General features: G+C 37.2%; 1 protein-coding gene and 1 long non-coding RNA gene across 3 annotated transcripts; both read right to left on the bottom strand.

The window, feature by feature from the left end:
- Positions 1-967: 967 nt before the first annotated feature.
- On the bottom strand, positions 968-20,772 carry fahd2a (fumarylacetoacetate hydrolase domain containing 2A). 2 transcript variants are annotated; one of them, XM_024275622.2, is made up of 8 exons: positions 20,526-20,772; positions 19,016-19,281; positions 18,708-18,924; positions 8,936-8,995; positions 8,704-8,866; positions 5,391-5,499; positions 4,793-4,880; positions 968-1,489 (listed from the first exon to the last, which is right to left on the bottom strand). In XM_024275622.2, exons 2-8 carry the CDS (start codon positions 19,279-19,281, stop codon positions 1,427-1,429), a joined length of 966 nt encoding a protein of 321 aa, XP_024131390.1. In that variant the 5' UTR covers positions 20,526-20,772; the 3' UTR covers positions 968-1,426. The 2 variants fall into 2 exon arrangements, with proteins under 2 accessions (XP_024131390.1, XP_024131391.1); XM_024275623.1 differs by lacking the exon at positions 20,526-20,772 and adding an exon at positions 20,409-20,523.
- On the bottom strand, positions 6,652-6,922 carry LOC118599132. Its single transcript, XR_004948423.1, has 2 exons — positions 6,876-6,922; positions 6,652-6,810 (listed from the first exon to the last, which is right to left on the bottom strand). It is a non-coding gene; the product is annotated as an uncharacterized LOC118599132 (long non-coding RNA).
- Positions 20,773-20,918: the final 146 nt, after the last annotated feature.

Genomic DNA, 20,918 nt, shown 5'->3' with positions numbered 1-20,918 from the left:
GAGCAAACAAAAAATGCAGTTTGAAAAAGCAAGTAGTAGAAGCTCTACAACTGCAAACCACAAGCTCCATACTACGCTTCATTTATATCCATCCACTTGCAGACAATAGATCCTTGTTTGTCCTTGTTTTTCTCGTCTGAGCTGGCATCTGGCTCTAAACCGTACAGCTGGATAGTTCTGATTTTACTCACCATTTTTGTTGCATTTGTAATGTTAGGTTTGGGCTAAGTCTAATAATTTCCAGAAATGATTCGATTCAGAGTTGTTGGGTTTTTTTTGGGGGGGGGGGTTTCGATCCACTTGATTCAGTTCAATTTTGAGTTTACATGCTTTAAACATTTGTTTAGAAATACATTAATGATCTATATATTTTTCTAATATATTTATATTAATCTGATACAGTTCACATACTGTAAAATGTATTAGTGAAATAATTAGATTGTTACTATCATAAAGTGTTACATGGATTCTCAAAAGGAGAAGTTCTAACAAAAAAGTCCAAATCATTAACGTTGTAAACATTGTTCTGCTTCTCCTGGAGGGCGTTTCAGTTTGGCCACTAGGTGGCGATCGCTCTATAGCAGCACACTTTTTTTTCAAGATAAATAAGCAAAGACTTAGGAAAATAATGGCAATTTAGACAACAAACTGTTACTTTAAAATGTTTCCTTATAAGAGTTTGGAAAAATTCATGCATGTAAGAATGCTCATTTAGTCAGTCATTATGTCGTAGAAAATGACAAGATTTTGATTTTGGATAGTAATGTCATAATTAAATGACTACTGGGGAACAATTTTATATTAAATCAAAAGTTGATCGGAGTGGAACTTTAACCTCTTTACAAATGACTCGGCAGTTAACCAGCCAACATAGCTGAAACTGAACAGAAACATTTCCTACTGAAATGTCCTTTAGCAATCTTTCAGTGGAGGAAAAAGGAAAAAAACTCAGAAATATGACACTTAATTTTCTTTCTGGCAATTCAGGATTTACTCAAACTTAATTCTCTCTAATATGCAAATCTGGTACGTCAGAATGTGCTGCTTTTACCTAAGTAATAGAACAATATCCACTCCATCGTTCTGATTGGTCAAAAAAAATCAGAGCTTTTATTTTTACCCGTTAAAATAAGTCAAGAGGTTCACGGGTTGTGCTGTATGGCGAGTGGGAGGCGGCGGATGGACACTTTTACAACCGCTGATCACAGTGATTCATTACGTTGAGTCACATAATTGCAGACTTCCATGTAGTAAAAAATACCACATTTTCAATCCTCGCTTTTGTTGAAGTGTCCAGAATAAACAATCATCACGGAGGACGCAGTCCCGGCGCTAGCTGCTGGTGATTGAACAGCAGCGGCGTCTAATCAAAGGGTGGCGTCTCACTGAACAGCTGGCATTCCTTCGTGGAGCGTGGTCTCAAGGTTCAGATGACTCTGTTGATTATGGAGCCTAACTGGTCTATCTGGCACTCCACCACGTCGCCTTTCTGAAAACGACAAAAGAAAAAGGTTAAAATACACAAGCTTCTCTCTCTACAGTCAGAGTAAAAGGTCGGGATCCTTTTGGAGTTTCTATTAGTTAAAAAAAGGCTTGTTCTGGCAATTGTAACTCAATTTAATAAACATATAAAGTTTAAATCTTATTTCTTCCACAAAGGAAAAGTTTGGTAATTCAGTTTAGACGTTAGGTTATTTTATGCCTCCTTTCAAAGATATCAAAGTCAGGCAGCACTAACTGCTAAATCTGAGAACCTTTCAGTCTTTTTATTTAGTTTTTGACATTTCTAGGTCACTTTGTCCACATCGCTGTTTGGAGGTGTGTCTTCAATGTGGCACAGGGTTTATTTTGAGTTGCACAAGGCGTGCTTTTTTTTCCCCCTCCATTTCTCAAATTGATGCAGCCTAAAAAATGTCATCATTTCCTCATCTTTTTCTCCAAACAAACCTTTTCTCTGTGCAGTCGTTGATTTCAGTTTCTGAACTGCATCTAATCCATTTTGAATGTTCTGATTAAAAAATATCGTTTGGACGATGCTGGAAAAGAGGGTCTGCTTTAGGGAGCAGTTAAACTAAACCTCCTCTTTAAAGTCTGCTAATTGGTCTTTTGCAGTGAAAAGAGGCTTTAATTTGCCATTTTAAGCTAAATGCTTTGTGGGCTTCAATTATCTGATTTTTGGGGGGGTACTTCAGAAGGCCAGTGGCTGCTGTTGCTTGTGGAGAAAATTTTTCAAGGATCTCAGGATTCTGTTCTTCACTGGACTCTAAAAGTTGGTCTGGAAGACGTCTGGTGATGGGAATTCCGTTTTTTTTTTATGCTCTGACTGCTTTAGAAATGTGAAGAATATCTAGATGTGGTGGGAGCAGATGCAAATGTCAACAATCCAGTGACTATCGGAACAGCTGACTGTGTGTTACCAAGGGTAATTCTGTCACAAAAGGTTTTCTAAATTCTTCTCCCCACCCCAAACTCACCAAAATGTATACATGGTGAGAATGAATTTGGGGCATTTTGAGCAACCTCTCCCCCCAAAAATGATGATGATGCCACGGCGTGCAGCTGTCTAAAAAAAGCATTTCATGACATTTGACTCCACTGTGCTCTGATGAAAACATTGGTTTATGAAATAATTACATTTCAACATCTTTTTATTTGCACAAAAATAGTTCAAATGCAATGCATTGTGGTCTAACGTAGTAAGCATTAGGGGTGTTGCGGATCACGGATTATCCGTGGTCCGTACGGATCAGAAGCCACGGTTCGGGACTTGTAGACTCAGACAGCACTACAAAATGATGAACCTTCTATATAGTGCACTTTAAGTGGGTAGTGAAGGAATAGCTAGGATCTACAAGCACAACTGAAGTTTTGTTTTTCCACTCGGAAAAAGATGACGTCTTAGAAACCATCTGTCCTCTTCTGTCTGATGTTGTGGCTCCTCTGTTCTACGTTTTGTTGTTTAGTTTCTCCAAAGTACAGATCAGAACTCTCTTGACAGCATAGACAACATCACTCTGATTCTCCTGCGTTTTGGACCAGTGTTTGTCTCTTTGGATCTGAATATAACAGATATGTGATGAAGGTAATTCTGAATTTCTCAAACGGGTTTGCCTCCTAACAGTGGACAGGGATGTTTTTCTGTCACTTGACTCAATCCTGCAAAATCTCCTTTTCTTGGCTTCCACCAAAGTCCAATTGGGAGAGGTGCATTTCCTCAGAGCGGTGTCGATGTAGATCTTTCCTGCATGGTCTCTACCTGGTGCTGTTTGATTACTCTATGCTGAGAAGAGAGGCAGGAGTCCGCCATGAGACCCCGGTCAGTGTGAGTGAGTTTCCTGTACATCTGAATCTTCAGAGTCCTGTCCTACTTCATATGTATGGAGCAGTGCAAGAAAGTAAACACAGGTCCGTGGTGTTTTCCACAGGGGATCGGATGCACCTAGTCTCCTTAGATTATTGCAAATAAAAATATTCGTATCCAGTTACGATTGAAGTATCTCTAAAACAGAATGTTTTTTCCCTTTAAATTAAGATACTAACATTTTGATTGAAACACCACCCAAAAGTTGTTTCTACATTTTAAACACCTGAACAAACTGTCACTCTGTACACGTGAACTATAGATGGAATTGAGTTAGAAAACTGGTTTAGACTTTATAAAAAAGGAGTTTATTCTGGCGTGATTTGAAACTTCTGAAGGAATTCTCGTGCAAACTTCTCATGAGGGTTTTCTCTGCTGCACAGGTCATGAATTTGAATGATTTCTGCAGCACAACAGAAAAAAAATGTTTAAAGTTTATTCTAGAAGAGGAAAGTTTGTTGTTCCTACAAGGAAATCCTGGATAACTCCATTTTAACAAGCACCCCTAAACAAACCTGTCATACGTCAGCTTATTAAAACTTTTTTATGGCCTATAGAATACAAATCCCCACTTAAAAATGAAGACTGCTTTTTGGTTGTATTTTTTTTTTTACTTCATTTGAAGGGAATAATAAATTATTTAGAGCATACGGCAAGTTTACTAGCTGTAGGGGAGCAATAGAGATATCAAGACAAACGAGTGTTCTCCTTCTGCAGGTTTCTCACAAAATCTTCATAAAAACATCTCAAAGTTTTGTAGAAGTCTGGTGGAACATTAATGCTCTGTTTGCACCCAACTTCAGATTTCCTTCCTTTACAAATGCACTTTTATTACTTTTGTTTTATTACCTTTTTATGTCGAGGAAAGAAGACAAGTCACTGCCCAGCCAGCAAGGCCTAGTGGGCCCCATGTAGTTTATAAGTAGGCAGAGAATGTGGGCCCCAATTGGGTTTGTCCTCAGTTTTCGTGGTGGCCCCAGCTGTGTTTGCCCACATTTGCTTAGGTGGCTATGCTAGCCAGTCGCCTGGTGGACAGCGTAGCGAGTTCCGCAAAGCAAGTAAGTGCTGCCGCCCAGGAGTCAGCAAAGCTAGCAGGGTCACTGTCCAGGGCTCCAGTCCCTAGACAGCTAAACTGGTTTCAAAATTATCATGAAAATGATTTAAAAAAAAAAAAAGTCTGGAGCAAGATTTGTACCGCTTCAACATTTGCACCAAGCCACTTCCAACTGTAGGTGGACATGTGCTAGTAAACAGTGGAAAATCAAAAGAAGCCCCTCCCTGCTTGTCCAGTGTGAACACAGTATTCTGGAAGTGCCTTTAGGAACGTGCAAACATGTCCAGAGTGTTGAAAGTGCAGCGTGTCACTCCTGTAGACTGCAATTGAGACGTGAGAACCACATCTGCTCTCTTGTTTGTGTCATGCACCATCACCTTAAGAAAGACAGGTGGTTTCCTGAACACGCCCACACCTGGAGGAGTGCCTGTCAGGAACACGTCTCCTGGAGTTAGCGTCACAAACCTGAGAAATAAAGGAGAAATTGTGTGAAACAGCAAGAAAAGCACCAATTGATGATTCAGTATTAAGCAATAACCTTTCCTATAGAGGATTAGTGAAAGAACTGCATAATGTCAAAAAACTATAATTAAACTATAAACTGTGTTAAATGTGCTGTGTGCAGCAAGTAGTCCAAAAAACAAAGACTTTGTCTGTAGTAATTCCGCTTGGCAGGCAGAGGCTTTATCACTGAGTGAGTAGTTTAGCATAAAGAGTGCCAGTCGGGATAGATAAATCCCAGCTGAGGCGTGCAGTTTCTGCACCGTCAGATGAACAGAGGACCCTCCCTCGTGTCGCGATGCTTCATGCATTCATTCCTGACATGATTTGATAAGAAAACGTTCCAAAAGCAGAAACTACTTAAGGTCCGTCTTGGTGGGAAAGAAAAAAAAGAACGTTCTGAGTGTTTTATGGAAATCAAGACAGATGGTGTTGGAGTGAAGTTCTTATGAGTGATAATAACACTGGAGTTACTTTGAAACCCAGGAAACCAGCTCTGCAGTCTTGAAGATCATCTGATCAGTGCAGCTGCTCTGGACGACGTCTCCATTAACCAGGCAGCGGATCCCCAGGTTATGAGGATCTGGAGGAGAAGGATGACAGTCGAGGAGTCGATTTTTATGATTACAACAAGATGATGCTACTTTAGATTTTTTTTCTAAGTGTTTTTTTCTTAAAGAAATAAAGACAAGCAAACTCGGGGTGTATTCAGACTGGTTCAGTTTTCGTCTGAATACGTGCAAGCAAACTTTGGTCCCGGACGAGGAACCGCTCCGACACATCTTTTGAGGTGGTCTCGGTTCGTTTCCAATTGGACCGAACTTCGGTTTGCTCTGAAATTTCTCAGTTTGAAAACAAAATGGTCCGAGAGCGAAACAACTGAACCAAAACGGCCACCATAGCCGGTCATTAGCGAACAAACTTGAAGCAGAGATGGAACAGCAACTCATTAAAATGTGGTGGGATGAATGTAGGCTCATAAAAACGTTTAATGTGATACACATAGCTTCTCACAAATTATATGTCACAAACACTTATTAGTGTACCTCGACGCCGTAGCGTCCTCAATTACCTCCTTGCAGTGTGCCTCTACCATAAAAAAAAATGTTGGACCTGGCCGTCATACAGACGCTCAAAATTGACCAGTGAAATAAAAAGTTTGAATAAATGAACAATACTGGCACACCGCAGGACCTCCATCTTTGGCTTTGTTTGTGAGGTTTTGTTCATCTCCCTTGCATATTTTTGCCAGTGCATCATCATATCTTACTGTTGCCATACCAACAACATAGTATTACATAGTTCTGCATCCAAGAACAATGAAACAAGTCTGACTTTAAACTGAACACAACTAACTCTCCATACATATTAAAGATTTTTCTTAATGTCTTCTTTGTTTTTGTAAAAAATAATCTAACCCTTTCAAAATAAATTCTACATTACCTTTTTTTTACTCATGACATTTTTATGACCTTTAAATATTAACTTGCTATTTTTCAACTAAATTTAAACAGAATGAAAGAGTGTCACAATAAAAGTTATTTTACCTTAAGTGAAATTATACTATAAGCTACAAACAAAACTGAATGGCAAATTAAAAGCAAATAATGTGAATTACTTTTGGGTAAAAACATTGCTTCACACTTGGAGCTCAACACATGGACAGTAGCTCCTCAATTATAAATCCCGTTTTTATCTTAAATCATTGAGATGTCCATCAAACTAAAGCGTGTGCTCTGTGTTTTCAATCACATTTAATGATCTTTAATAAAGTCAGTTCTCGCTGGTTTGCGGCACAAAGCTGGCAGCCCCTCTTCCCATCGGGCTATCTTTCAGGCTACCGCAGAACCTCTGGTGATCGCCGCCGTGCCAACTCAGGCTGTAAAGTATTAAACTGTCAGTGAGTTAATTTAAGGAAAGATGAGCACTTCAGCTTAGATTAGTGATGCTGTGACTTACTATGGGACTGCAGACCACTGCGGCAGCCGCGCTTTCACTGATTCTCAATTACTGGAGGAATCAAAATGTTCTTTTCACTTGTAAGTCTCAATGACATCTTTCTATGACATTTTTAAGTAGCGAGGGAGATTCCCTAAAGGGAGAGACGATCTTTTATTCTGCAGCTGAGAAAGTTCTTAATTACAAGATAACTTCACAAATTCACTTGTGTCCTAAAAGACCCACCACAGTGAGAATTACGATTAAAACTGTGTTTATGAGTATTTCTTTATTAAAACGTTGATGGATGAGGAGCAGCTGAAAAAATGCAGCTGGAAAAAGATCAGGTTTGTGACTCAACAACGGCCATGGGCGGGCTTTCCCTGCTCCACTCCAGTTCTAAATCTTTTACTTGGAGACAAATAGATCCATTGATGTCTTTATTTTCCTCATCCAAGCTGCCAAACTGTCCTCCTGGATAGCTCCAATATTGCTCCCCATTTTTTTGTGATGCTAATGTTAGCTTGGGAGGAGCCGTATGCTAGTATGTCCCAACAATGAGGCTGAATTAGATTATTGAACTTTTAAGTCAATATTTCTGATGGTGACTTTTTGACAAAAATTAAACAGTAGAAAGTTTTTTTATTTTGCAAAGTTCATTAGAAAGTCTTTTTTTAAATTGCTAATCGATTGATTTGTCTGGAGGATTGTTCTGGGATCGATTGGTTATGACTATACTAGCCACTAGGGGGAGTTGCACCGTTCCTCCTCATTACAATAAACACCTGCATGAGGAACACGCAGGAATCACTCTCGTGATTCTTTTTCCCGTTTTCAGGGGTGCAACACTAACGGCAGAGAGTGTAGTGATACTGTACATCTTCCAGTAGTGGCCGGGTCAAAAAGGTGTTTCTTACTTTAGACGCCGGTCTCTAATAGTGGCGGGGCTCCTTTAAAATGGGAACAATTCTAAAATAGATAAAAATATAGATGAAAATTATGTTTTTGGTGTTTTAACATGTTCTTTTGGTATTTTTTCTGATGATGGAGGACATATATGTAGAGAAGTAAGCTAAAAATTGCATTTCTGAGCATTTCTTTATTCAAATTCTTGTGAACCAAGAGAAGACGAAAAAAAAGCCTTTTGAAATAGATCCTATTTGTGACGTAGAAAATACGCTAAGTGGCCCACAAAGACAAATGGATCCATGTACGTCTTCATTTTCCTGGCTAAAACCTGTACATCCATATTAGGTAATGTAAGCCAGTGGGAAAGAGTGTAAACAGAGAGCTCTCAGCAGTGGGGGAAGAAGGGGGGAGCGGGGTTGCTCCACACCAGCGATCTCACCCACAACTCAGAGGTGAATTTCTAATGAACCACTGCCACTCTGCAGAACCTATGCCCTAGAAAATGACATTTAAGTTTTGAAATAAAAAATGCAAAATCATAATTTAAAAAAAAAAGTCTGGGAATGCTTTTAAAATAGGTCAAAAGATGATTGGAGTGGGTCTTTAAAGACATTAAAGTTTAGTCTATCTACATAAAATAATCATCTTGCTAACCTTTTCGTTTGGAATGCCTCCCTCCATGCCGGATTACAACTAAAGCCGTTCTAATAAAAGCATCTCAGTTTGAGGTTTTCAGAGATGCCTAATGATGGTCTTTGTTTCCTTTCACACATTTAGCATGTAATCACAGATGCACGCCTTCGATTCACAGATTTGCAGCATGTTAACTCCGTTTGCTGCTGACATCCAAAATCACAGATAATTACATGATTTGCCAGATTGACTCTAATTTCCCTCGTCTGCCTTGTTCTTCCTGCTCTGGTGCCTCATTAGCGCTCACCTTTCACAGCGTCGGAGGTCACCAAGGCTGGACCGAGAGGACAGAAGCTGTCAAACGTTTTTCCCAGCAGCCACTGCTTCCCATTGCGTTTCATCTGCCAGTCCCGAGCGCTGACGTCGTTGGCCACAGTGAACCCAGCTACATAGGAGAGAGCGTCTTCCTCCTGGAAAACAGGTGTGGAAATGGTCATAATGGAAGTGTGGCAGGTGAGATGTGATCACCTGATTCTTACCTTGATGTCCTTTCCTTTACGTCCAATCACAAAAGCCAGCTCCACTTCCCAGTCCACTTCCTTAAGGTCCAATAAAAATGACAAATTACTATTTGTGTCACATTTTATCACTTTAAAGTCCCACTCCGATCATCTTTTGAGCTATTTCAAAAGTGTTCCCAGTAGTCTTTTAATTATGATTATACATGTGTCGTTTTCTAGGACATAGTTTCTGCAGAGCGGCAGTAGTTCTTTAGAAGTGAGGTGTGGGTGGGGTGCAATCCCAGCCCCTTTTCCTCTTCCCATTGTTGAGCGCTCTATGTTTACTCGCTCTCCTGCTAGCTTACAATCTAACATTACCGGGGCAACAAAAATGGCGAGAAATATTGGAGCTATCCAGCCATACAGATATGAGCCAGGAAAATGAAGAAGTACATGAACCTAGTAGTCTTAGAGTGGATCCATCGGAATGGAGCAGAGCAGGGAGTTGGCGCGTTTTAAATGTCACAAATAAGCTATTTTATGACAGCTCCTGATTCACAATGACTTGAATATACAAATACATTGTTCCCAGCTATATCATCATTCACCTTTTGCAGTCTTGCCGTTTCGTGCTTTTCTTCCCAGTGCAGTTTTGCATGGCTATTGTCCCGTCTCTCAACAGCGCTCTGTGTTCTAATTGGCGATTGGCCTCGTCTATCAATCTCATGTGCTGTGTTTGCTGCAAATGAGGCAGTTTCCTGCCCCATTGGGTAGTTTTGATTTTGAATTTTCAAGCAAAAATTGTGCGGGTGTACGTGATTTGGGCAGTTTAGGGTCTGTTGCTAGTCTGCTGTACAGAATGTTTTTAGTTTTCCAGAGTTACATAAATGTTCTACCGTGAGCAGATCTTTCTTTACATTTTCTAATACTAGACTTCTACTACGGTTTGAACTTTCAGGCTGAATCTGAATTCTTCCCCTACCCATCCGATAGAAGGGTTCATTTGGAGGGAAAGGGGTGTCTGAAAAAGTTTTTTTTAAGTATAGATTTCTGTATGCCTTCGCCCGTAGGACAAGTCGCATCATGCCACTTTGGAGAAACATGTTTCTTCATCTTCTGAATCACAGAAGTTCACATTTAAATAAGGACTTGTTATTTTTGCATGACTTTTTAAAGCTATAAAACCGAGGTTGTGTATTTTCCAAAGGGTGCCAGCTACGCACTAATGTAGTAGCGCGGTAAATAATGATGACATCACCGAGTGTTAGTGCCGTCCAAATTCTAAGACACTATTTTTCCATATTTCTCTGTTTGGAGGGTTAAATGTAGGGGTAGGGAGAAGCCGTAGGTGAAGAATTTGGATTACACCTGAGAGTTGAAAGAAAAGACAAAAGTGTGAAAATGTTAAGATTTGTCTGAGAAAAACGGATTAAGTGTGTAGGGAGGAGTTTTACAGCCTTAAATATCAGTAATCCTACTTCGTGGATAAAACCTATTGCGGGTTATGTTGGGACGCATGCCCTGCGATAAACAAGAGAACACTTTATATCAGAAATGCAATTTTATGCCTAATTTTCTTTATATGAGTCTTCCTTCATGGGCCTTTAAATGTTTTTCTGGTTTGGAGTCTTACAAAATAGTTAAATCTTTAAAATGGAAGTAACAAACAGAACCAAAACATGCCATTTTTTGTCTAAGTATCAGAGACTTATATGGAGCTTTCCCTCAAAAAGCCTGTTTGCTCTCCTTGAGAGCTGCCCATGAGAATGAACAGTACTGTAGGAAAGATGGAGTCTACGCTGTAAGAAAAAGGAAGATTCATAACTAATGGATGATGGAGTAGTAAAGGGAATCAATAATCCTGTTCTTCCGCCATTCTTCTCAATCATGTATTGGATTAGAATTTTTTCCCTCACATAGTGCTGATCCACACTGACCACACAGTTTAGCTGCATGCTAGCAGGGTCAGAAACACACATCCGTCCTGACCCACTATTGCACCTCTGTGTCGTTAGGCTGGAAGGCATCGCTCAACAAAACCCCAGCTGTCCCGCTTCAGACAGGCAGCGTGAAGGGACATCCGTTTGCAGATGTTTGCGATCATTTCTCCATTCCCTTCAGCCAGATGGAACATGTCGAGGGGGTGGGGGGGTTGCTCAGAGGTGCTGTTTGTCAAAAACATGCACAACCTTGTAGTACGATTCAAGAGACTTCTCTGTTCACTCTCAATCATTTTTGAGTCACTCCATTGATTTTTTTGTATTTGACAGATGAACTGACTTCATGTTGACTTCAGGCTCTTTTGATTGTTTCCTAATTGTCGGGGAAATAACCGAACTCTGTTTAACACACGCATGACATATAGTGCCTGTCACTTCACCTTTCAAGCCCGTGGCAACTCGAGCGCAAGATCTCAAAGCCTTTCCCAGCCTTTAAGCAAAATGGAAAGAAATGAATGTTGCAATTCCTCAAATGACCACTAGAGGCTGGTTTCTGAACAGAGCCATTCTCTACCAACTTTTGTAATAAAAATACCTGCTTAACAACAGAAATTATTGATGTAGCTTTGATTAAAAGATGGTGGCCCAGAAGGGTCACAACACTTTAAATTTGCAACACACTACAACTAGTCACAACGCAAAAACATCAACCCAAAACATGAGAAAAATCAACTCACAACACCAAAAAAATAATAAAAAAATTAACTCACAACAAAAAAAATAATAAAAACTCACAAAACAAGAAAACCAACTCACAACACAAAAATAAACTCACAACATAAAACTCACAACACTTCAAATTTGCAACACAACACTTTAAATCAACTCACAACACTAAAAACATAACCGACAAAATGAAAAAAATCAATGCAAAATATGAAAAAAATTCAATTAAAAATAAAATTCACAATGTGAAAAAAATTAACAATACAAAAAAACCAACTCAAAACACAGGGTCACAACATTTTACATGTGCAACACAAAAAACTAAACCAACAACACAATAATAATTAACATGATCTAATTAATCTAATTAACACAAAAAAAATCAACTCATGATGTCAAAATGTAAGTTTGACTAAGCTTGTGAAAGAAGCTTTTCAATGCAATTTCTGAATTTCAAAAACCTGCAAGTATCAAAAACCACAAAAATCAGTATACCATAATTATTATTCAAATTTAATTTGGATGTGATGACATTTATATTTTTTATTGTTGTTTTTTTTTCATTATTAACTTTAAAACTGTTATTTTTGTAATTGGTGCAACGATTAAACCACACGTTACAGTAATGTTTCTCACAGCATTTTTATTCATGCAACTTTAAAAAAGTGAGTGTGAATTTTTTTTAAATTTGGAAAACTTAAATTCAGACATTTTTAAACTCAATTTTAGTTAATCTAAGACAAATAACAGTTGCTTAAAAATATGCATTGAAAATAAAGTTGTGGTTTGAAAGTTTATAGTCTCATTTGCTGTCTTTGGCTCATCAAATTCTTTCATTTCTCCATCAGTTTTATAACTGTTCTATCAGTTATTCTACCTAAGGCGTCTTTTTCAAAGTTTTCTTGACTTCATTGATCTCTACCACAGCAGTGTGGAGGAATGACTGCCTTTGTTTCTGGTTTCAACGAGTTGGAAAGCATGGCAGAGTAAAGAAGAAAACAACTCAAGGTTCAGTAGATTTGTATTCAAACACAGACGTGCGCTCTGTGTGCACTGTTTAACCAATGAAAATACTGAGTTTAATGCTCCAAACCCCGGGGCCTGTTTGTCAGAGACTGCTGAAGAACAACAGCATCCGAATATTGTTGGAAGATTTCAGCCCAACGTTCTCTTCTATGAATTACAACGACAAGCTGAGCTCTTTGGGCTTCAGCATCGCTGCAATCAAATGATGGATTTCCACGTCCCAGAACTGCATTAACAGCCCTCCCCAACTCCTTCTGAACGCATGACGGCGGATGAAAGGAGTCCAGCTGGGAAGTTTGGGTTGTTGTCAATGAGATTATGAAGAAACTAAAAATAATTCATGTTTGAAAATCTGGGACTTTAGTAAAATGGGGTGGAACGCTTTATTTGATCATTTCTATAAATTCTTTTTACCTTCCTAAACAAACAACAGTAACATCTATATATGTAACGATATGCTGTAAATGTGATTTTATTTTTTAGTGAAATGTGATTGGGTATTTTACAGTTCATCCATGGGTCTAAAGCAGTGATCTGTCACAGTCGGGAGTGTTTTCCTCTGATAGAAATGTCGGGCTATGAGGCTAATACGGCAACCATCTCATCCTCTGCTCCAGTGTCTGATCTCATGAAAGTCATGAAGGAAGGTTTTAGATTTTCCTTCACAAACTTTATCTTAAGTCGAGAGGATGTACCGACACACTCACAGGATTTACAGACCGGCTATCACTTTCTACTGACAGAATAAAACATAAAGAAGACCTCTTGTTCTGGAGAAACTCTCTACTCTGACAAGAGTCATAAATTAAGTGTTGAAACCTCGTGATGACCTTTCAGTTCATCCTGGCAGCAAAGTTCAACACCAAGATGAAAAGCCAAAAATAAGGGTTTTTTTTTTTACTTTCCAAGAGTGTTGGGAACCACTGGTTCCTTTAGATAATGGATCACCATGGAAACCGAGCATTTACACCTCTTACGGACACAAAGTCTATATTTTTTCCCTCCTCCACGGATCACACAAAACAGCCACTCATAAGCAAAACCTTTATTCTCAAACATAATGAGCCGACCACACAGGAAGAAGAGATTTAGCCTCTGAGAGCTGTTCAGACGCAAACTGATGAGTCTCAAATTTAAATGAACTTTTTTTCAGCAGGAGAACAGGAGCATTTATTTTTAGAGCATGAGATACTCAATTTTAAATTATCTTTTTGAAAAAGAAAACTGTGAAGCAAAATCATTGGAAACATTTAAATCAAGCATAAAAAACAAAAGAAAGGCCAGTTTGCTGTGTTAGTAATCTATCAAATCAAAGTTACTTTAGTTTTTACTTTATTTAAGGAAAAAACAAGTATTGTATTAAAAGTTATGAGGAAAAAAAGCATAGACTAGAATATGAAACAATACCTAAATTTGACACTAAAAGTATTATATTATTTGAATTTGTGTTTTGTAGGGAACATTTACAGAGCAGTAACAATAACATTTCAGTTTGTGGTACTGGTATATAAAACAATAATGAAAAAACAGAAGCCCGGATAGGCTCCAGCAACCCCGTAACAAGGAAAGGGATTTAGCTGGTTTGAAGTAAATTAATAAATAAAGTAAATAAATTGGATTGATGGTTTAACAGGACAGTGGTGCTGGATCATCGTTTTCATATACGTTATAAACTATATAATTGTAAATTTTATTACTTTTTTTTATTATTCTGTAGTATTGACGTACTATGTCCTTTTTTCTAGAACTTTTGTGTTTTTAACCTTTTGTAATCATACATTGTAACTTATTACATCTCGTTGGTGACCATAATATGACATTATCATAGGACATTATGCAGTTTGACCATGTTATTACATTATTTTTAGTACTTAAGAAAGTATTTTACAATACTAATGAATTATTGAGTACAGTGTGAAATATACACTAACTTATTACAATGTGATTGCACCTTTTTAACTGTTTCAATTATACAGTGATTCAGATCATAGTATTATCTTGTTATTAATGTGTAGTATTGAAGAGGGTTTTTACACCACTATTTATGTTTTCCTCACCTCATATTTTTGTAGATATACATTTAAACGCAATATTAAATGGTGTTGACCCTTTGTTACTAACTATATTATTACATTACATATTGTTTTGATGATGGCATTCCACTGTGATTATTATATGGTATTGAAGAAAGATTAGGATATTACATTGTTCTTAAAATGGTAAATAGTGTATACCTATATAGTTCTTACTACTTTTTTAGAAGATTCAAAGTACTTTACAGTCATAGTCACCGATCCACACTGATAGCAGCACCACTGCTGAACACTGTGGGGTTCAGTGTCTAGGACACTTGGATACTTATTCTGTAGTACTGCAGAGGGTATTTCACAGTACTCTGTTTCTAATCACTTTCTGTAAATATACATTCTAACTACTTATTATAGTGTGATTATAGTACACTTTGTTACTGACCATTCTGAAACATTATACAGCATTTTTTTACTTGTTATTATTCTGTACTATTGGGTATATTTTTAGTTCTAAGTAGTTACTGACAACTGTATTGTATAAATCTGTATTGCAACTTGTTATTAGAATATGATTACTGACGTATTAGTGTTTTTGACTATTATAATTACTTGTTACTGACTACTTTATGTTAATCCCTACTTAAGAATTTCCTTTAATGACAGTCAAGAGGGGATTTATTTAAATAACTTTCTGAGATTATCTTATGAATATTTTAAATGAGTCTTTTTAAATAAAAAAATGGTTTCTATTGCGTTATAATCTATCATTAAGTGTTTATTTTTGTTTGAATTTTGCTATAGGAAACAGCGTGTACATCCCATCTCTCCGCAGACGATGAAATTGTAACTGGATTCTTTTTTCAGTCAGTATTACCGTAAGATAATAACACTGTGCAGCTGTTAATGTCTGGTTTTTAAGCTACATGACAGTAATTACTATGTGTTACAAGTCTGACAGAAGGAAGACAAACGGAAAATCCATTGAGTTTTTTCCACTTGGAATTTCAGTGATTGCTAACATGCAGTTGCAGATACAAATAGCGTGATAATGGCTGTTGTTTGTGCTTGTTTGTTTGCTGGTGTTTCCAGTTGCGTAACACGAGTCATTGTATCAGGTTATTGGGGCAAGCATGAAATCAAAGAAGCTTGAGAGACATTTAGTTTTGTAAAAGCCTTAAAGAAAGGTAATCATACGTTTATGGCAACAAAATTATATATATATATATAAAAACCTCAAGCCTTTGTGGAGTTAAAGTGTGACATCACTCAAAAACTTTATAAAAAAAAACATTTTACAATTAAAAACAGATACTAAAATACCAAAAACAGCGAAAAACATTTTGAGAAAAATATTTAAATCAAACCAACCCTCTCCTCAATTCACACACAAATACAGCACAAAATGCATTGTGTTTGGGGTCATGGGGTCACGGTGTGTTTGTAGATGTCAATTATAACAACAAACTTAACTTTTTTAAGTAAAAATAAAAAAAATACTGGATTCTTTGCATTTTTTATATTTTATTTAGATGTGCCTTTTCTTTTTTAAAACAGAGTTTAGATTCAGGTTGAACAAATGGAGAAATAATGCCAATGGATAAATAGCTCCCTCTGATGGTGAAAGAGGAAAAGTACAATAAATGTTTGTCTGTGTGTAAAATATTCTTCAAATAAATGTAAAAATTAAATAAAGACATATTTGACTTTAACCTAACATCCCAGACTTCTCATCTTTATGCTTTTGTGAGTGCAGACTTTGATGTTGTATGCATGGATGCCCTGACAAGTACAGACAAAGTCAGGTTTGTGCATGAGTCAGGTAAAAAAACACGACTCAATTCCCCGTCAGCTCCAACAAATTTAAATCACCAACTCCTGCCGCAAATTTAATGACTGAAGTTTAATTATGGAATACAGAACTAACCAGTAGAATACGTAATACTTTATACTGAAAGTTCTATACCTGTTGTGTTGACCTAAAATAAAAATATTTAGGAGCAGAATTTGAACTTGAGCACGAACACCTAGACAAATATTGCTTTTTGTTTCACTGGTGATGTTAGGTTGTTGTGAGAGGCTATAAGCTAGTGGGGGAGTAAACAGATGTATGATGGGAAATAGGGACAGGTTAAAGTCTATTACTCCACCCCAATAGTCTCACCCACCACTCAGAGGCCAATTTGTAATGAAATCCTGCCACTCTGCAGAAACTATGTTCAAGAAAAAAGCTTTTTTTTTATTTAGCTAAAAATGGAATAGACCACTGGGGACACTTTTAAAACAGATCAAAAGATTATTAAAGTGGAACTTCAACATCCAGGGCACTAGATAGAATCTTAGGGGTTATGGATTAGTCAGGAAATCTAGATATAACACGGGTTCATTCACAGCAAGTGATACAAATGTCATGAAAAATCAAAAGTGATTGTTGAGTTCAACTTTAGACACAACTTTTTACCTGTGGATAGATAAAATGCATCAAAAAATAATTGTCTTTTTAAGTCAGACTGCAGATTCTGCAGGACACAGAAGAGAATGAACCTTTGTCCTCACAGCAGTTCAGTAAATGAACCTTCACCTGCCAACAGAACTTGGCTATAGAGAAAAAAATAGACTTCGGATTTGTGTGCATAATTCTTGATCTTTAGCTCATACAATACATTTTGTGCACAATTGTGTGCACTTGCAGTTGTGTATTCACATGTACAAAAAATACAAAAAGAATATAATTTACACACAACTTCAAATTACAGCAGATGATCACTTAACACCAATCTTGCATCTGTGTTTTGTAGATTTCCTAACTCTGTGCTATTTATTTATTTTAACTGACATAGTTATATAGTGGGTTCAAGCTAAAATGATAAACCAGATTTAGAATATTCTACTGTTTTGATACATTTGTATTTTAAAACAACTGCAACTGAAATGTTTTTCTTTAGCTGAATCCAGCAGATTATTTTGTATGGCCTGCAGCAGTCACTAACAGCGTTCATTAACTATGAAAATCAACAAATTTAATTTGCGATAAGTTTGCCTAATGAAAACAACAATTTAAAAAACCTAATTTAAAAAAAATGCTTGCGTTTGGAGGAAGTGGTTTTTGTGGCACATGGAATTTGAAACATTGCAAAACTGTAATGGAAACACTTTTTTCAAATTAAATGTGTCATGTGTTCATTGAACAGTTACAGTCATCGACACCAGCCAACATTAATATGAACGAGACGCGGCCCTTATCTGACTGCTCGGTTATTATTCAAACTAAATATCAGCTGCTGTTATTTCAAAAACACTACCAAAAAAGAAAAAAAAACAGCTGTGTAGTCATAAACATGCAACTTAAATACAAGCGACCAACAACAACATTAATCCTTGGATGCCATTAAAATACATGTGGGCAGTGCTGCAATGTACATCTTCGCTGCACGTATTACTTGTGACGAGTATGAATTTCCATTGCTTTTTGTTCTGGTCACACATTACATCAGACTTCGTGAAATGGCTTCATCTGCAGCCGCTCCCATGTTAACATCTCCTTTAATGAGTGATAGTGTTGTGGCAGAAATTTTAATGCTTCTGTTGTAAATCAAAGTATTGTTCACATCCGTCAACGTGTTTTTGAGTGACTTCTTGCTCTAGTTTGTTTGCGTTAATTTACATAATTATGATTTAATGGAAAAAATTTAATTGCAAAATTGTGCTTTTTTGACATTTCTGAAATTTCAATAAAAGTTTGCGCACTAACTGATTGGCAATAATGGAAAAAAAAATCAAAATGTCCTCAAAGGATAGGAATGTGCATCAAAAAATACACAGAGATACACTAAAAGTGGCTGCACAAGCTACTAATTTGTAATCAGAATTATTTATTATTATTCTTTCTAACTGCGCCTTTTAGCAAAAATTTGACCCCCACCACATACTCAAAAACTCACCAAAATGTGCACACTCCTAGTGTTTTCTTTATTTCTTTTGACACGTTTTCCCCTTAAAGTCATGTTAAATCAACATTTGACAGTTCAAGACAGGTTTCATGACGTTATTTCAAAACCAGTCAAGACAGTCGAGCCGGCGGCTTCCACCCACCTGGCTCTCTGACGGCAGAATAATGTCATCGTACGGCCCGGTGATGGCGCTGGGAAACTTGCTGAAGATGATGGGTTCTTTGGGAATGGGGGCGTTCTGCTCGGTACAGTGGTCCCGATAGTTCATACCCACACATACCACTTTCTCTGGGGCCAAAATAGGAGACAGCAGCTGAATGTGTTCTCGATTCACCTTGCACTGACATGATGCTAATGCTCTGAGGAAGAAAAACAGACGAGTGAAGATGTTTGAGCATTAAATATAATGGATAATTACTAATACTTTATGGGAAAACGGTGTTTTAACACCTCTGTGCACACTCCCGTCCTTTGTCCCCCAACTCCAGCAGCCCTCTTAGGGTAGACGGCATGGAGGGGTCAAATGCCTTCAGGTCCACCACATCGAGCCCCTCGCCCTGCTCCACCCCCACTCGGATGCCCCCACCATCACCGTGGCGACAGAACTGAACCAGACGCATCGCTGCTCCGCTCAAGCCTCGTCTTTGTGCAACAGCTATTGATCTCCGACTGATGAACGTTTTCAAGATGGACAGTGAGTGAGGAGCAAATCTCATCTGCAGAAGAACAGGAGGAAATCAAGATGATGGGTCTGTTTACACCTGAGGTCTGCAACCTGAGGCTCCAGAACCACATCTCTGACTGAAAAAAAAATTAAATAATAGTCCTTTTTAAACTTACTTAGTTGGCACTGATTTAATTTGGATGAGGTAAATGCGGCTGAGATTCACCTAGTACTAAGATAAAGGTTTTTACATCCCTACTGATATTAAGAGGCCTCGTTTGCTCGGGTTTTATTAGTTTAAAGCACATATGCTGCACAAAAACAGTAGCCGTCCAGAGCAGAGCTGCTGAAATATATATATATATTTGTTTTGTTTTTTTCTAAAGGATCTTAAACCAATAAATTCATGCTTATGTTCACATTAACAGCTATAGTGAGTAGGAAAAAGTACTACGGCTCACTAAAGTAGATATAAAACATGAGGAAAATTGAATTTTTAAAATGTTTCATTTAGGTACATTAGCTGCACTGGGATGTTCCCGTTTGACACAGGAAATATTTTATTTTGAAAGGAAGTCATGTGAGTTTTTTTTTTTTAAGTAAATAGAAAATGCTATTTTCTCTTTATATTTCTATATTTATTCAAGCCAAAAAAGAAATATAAATCATGTTATTATAAAAGTAACAATGTAATTAATACAAAGCAACATGAAATTGTTCTAAAAGGTAAAATAGGACATTCCTTTTTAATTGTCGCAGACTTTTCATACAATTTTTCACTATAATTCGGTGTAAATTACTTTAAAATGTTTGAATATCTGCTTGAATCATAAAAGGCACTCTTTAAATACTTTACAGCACATTTCTCAAATATTTGATTTATCTAACATTTCCCTTTAATAGTTTAGTTTCTATATAATTCAATTCAATTCAATTCAGTTTTATTTATATAGCCCAAAATCACAAAGAGATTTGCCTCATTGGGCTTCAAAATATAAACCCTCTGACACAGAAAAATCCAAATTCTCCACTGAAATCTCTGAGAATAACATGAGCAATTAACCAAAAAGCAGAAGCTGTCAAAGCTGATTAAATGAAGATCAGCAGGTGTGCAATAAAGTGCAAATGTCAGCGCGTGCCACGATCATAATTTTCCGGAAGCTGTTAAACTCTGCCTACCTGCTGCTCGACACTTCACGGACAATTTTTAAAAGCAACGCAGCAGCACACAGATACCAAATCTACACCCTCTACTTTCTCGTACTTTGTCCTCAGGAGCTCAATATTACCACTCACCTCAACAGTTATGCAGAAAACCAAACAAACCCCAAATCGCTTCAACTACTTCCGGTTAACGTTTGTAGTCCCGAAATCTGAAAGTGTCTCAAGCCAGATGTGTCAAAACTATGCAACAAATAAAAAATATATCAGCCTCTATTATAACACATTTTAAAATTGTATTATAGGTTTACGTTAGTTTAATAATATATGTTTTAAATTTCGTTTTACGTTAATGTTTCTTGGCTTTAAATAACTACAAATCCCAGCAACGCCCTCCTCTTCGCCTTTAAGGAAAGTGGGTAAATATCGACACGACGCAAAAACAGCAAGTGATAAATATAAATTATTTCATTAAAAATCAAATTACAGTTTTTAATACTGTATATGCTATTAAATAAATGTACAAAA

This window comes from Oryzias melastigma, linkage group LG9, assembly GCF_002922805.2.
Source record: "Oryzias melastigma strain HK-1 linkage group LG9, ASM292280v2, whole genome shotgun sequence".
NCBI classification, from domain to species: domain Eukaryota; kingdom Metazoa; phylum Chordata; class Actinopteri; order Beloniformes; family Adrianichthyidae; genus Oryzias; species Oryzias melastigma.
The sequence above is the reverse complement of the archived record's forward strand: the minus strand, read 5'-3'. Positions and strand labels throughout refer to the sequence as shown.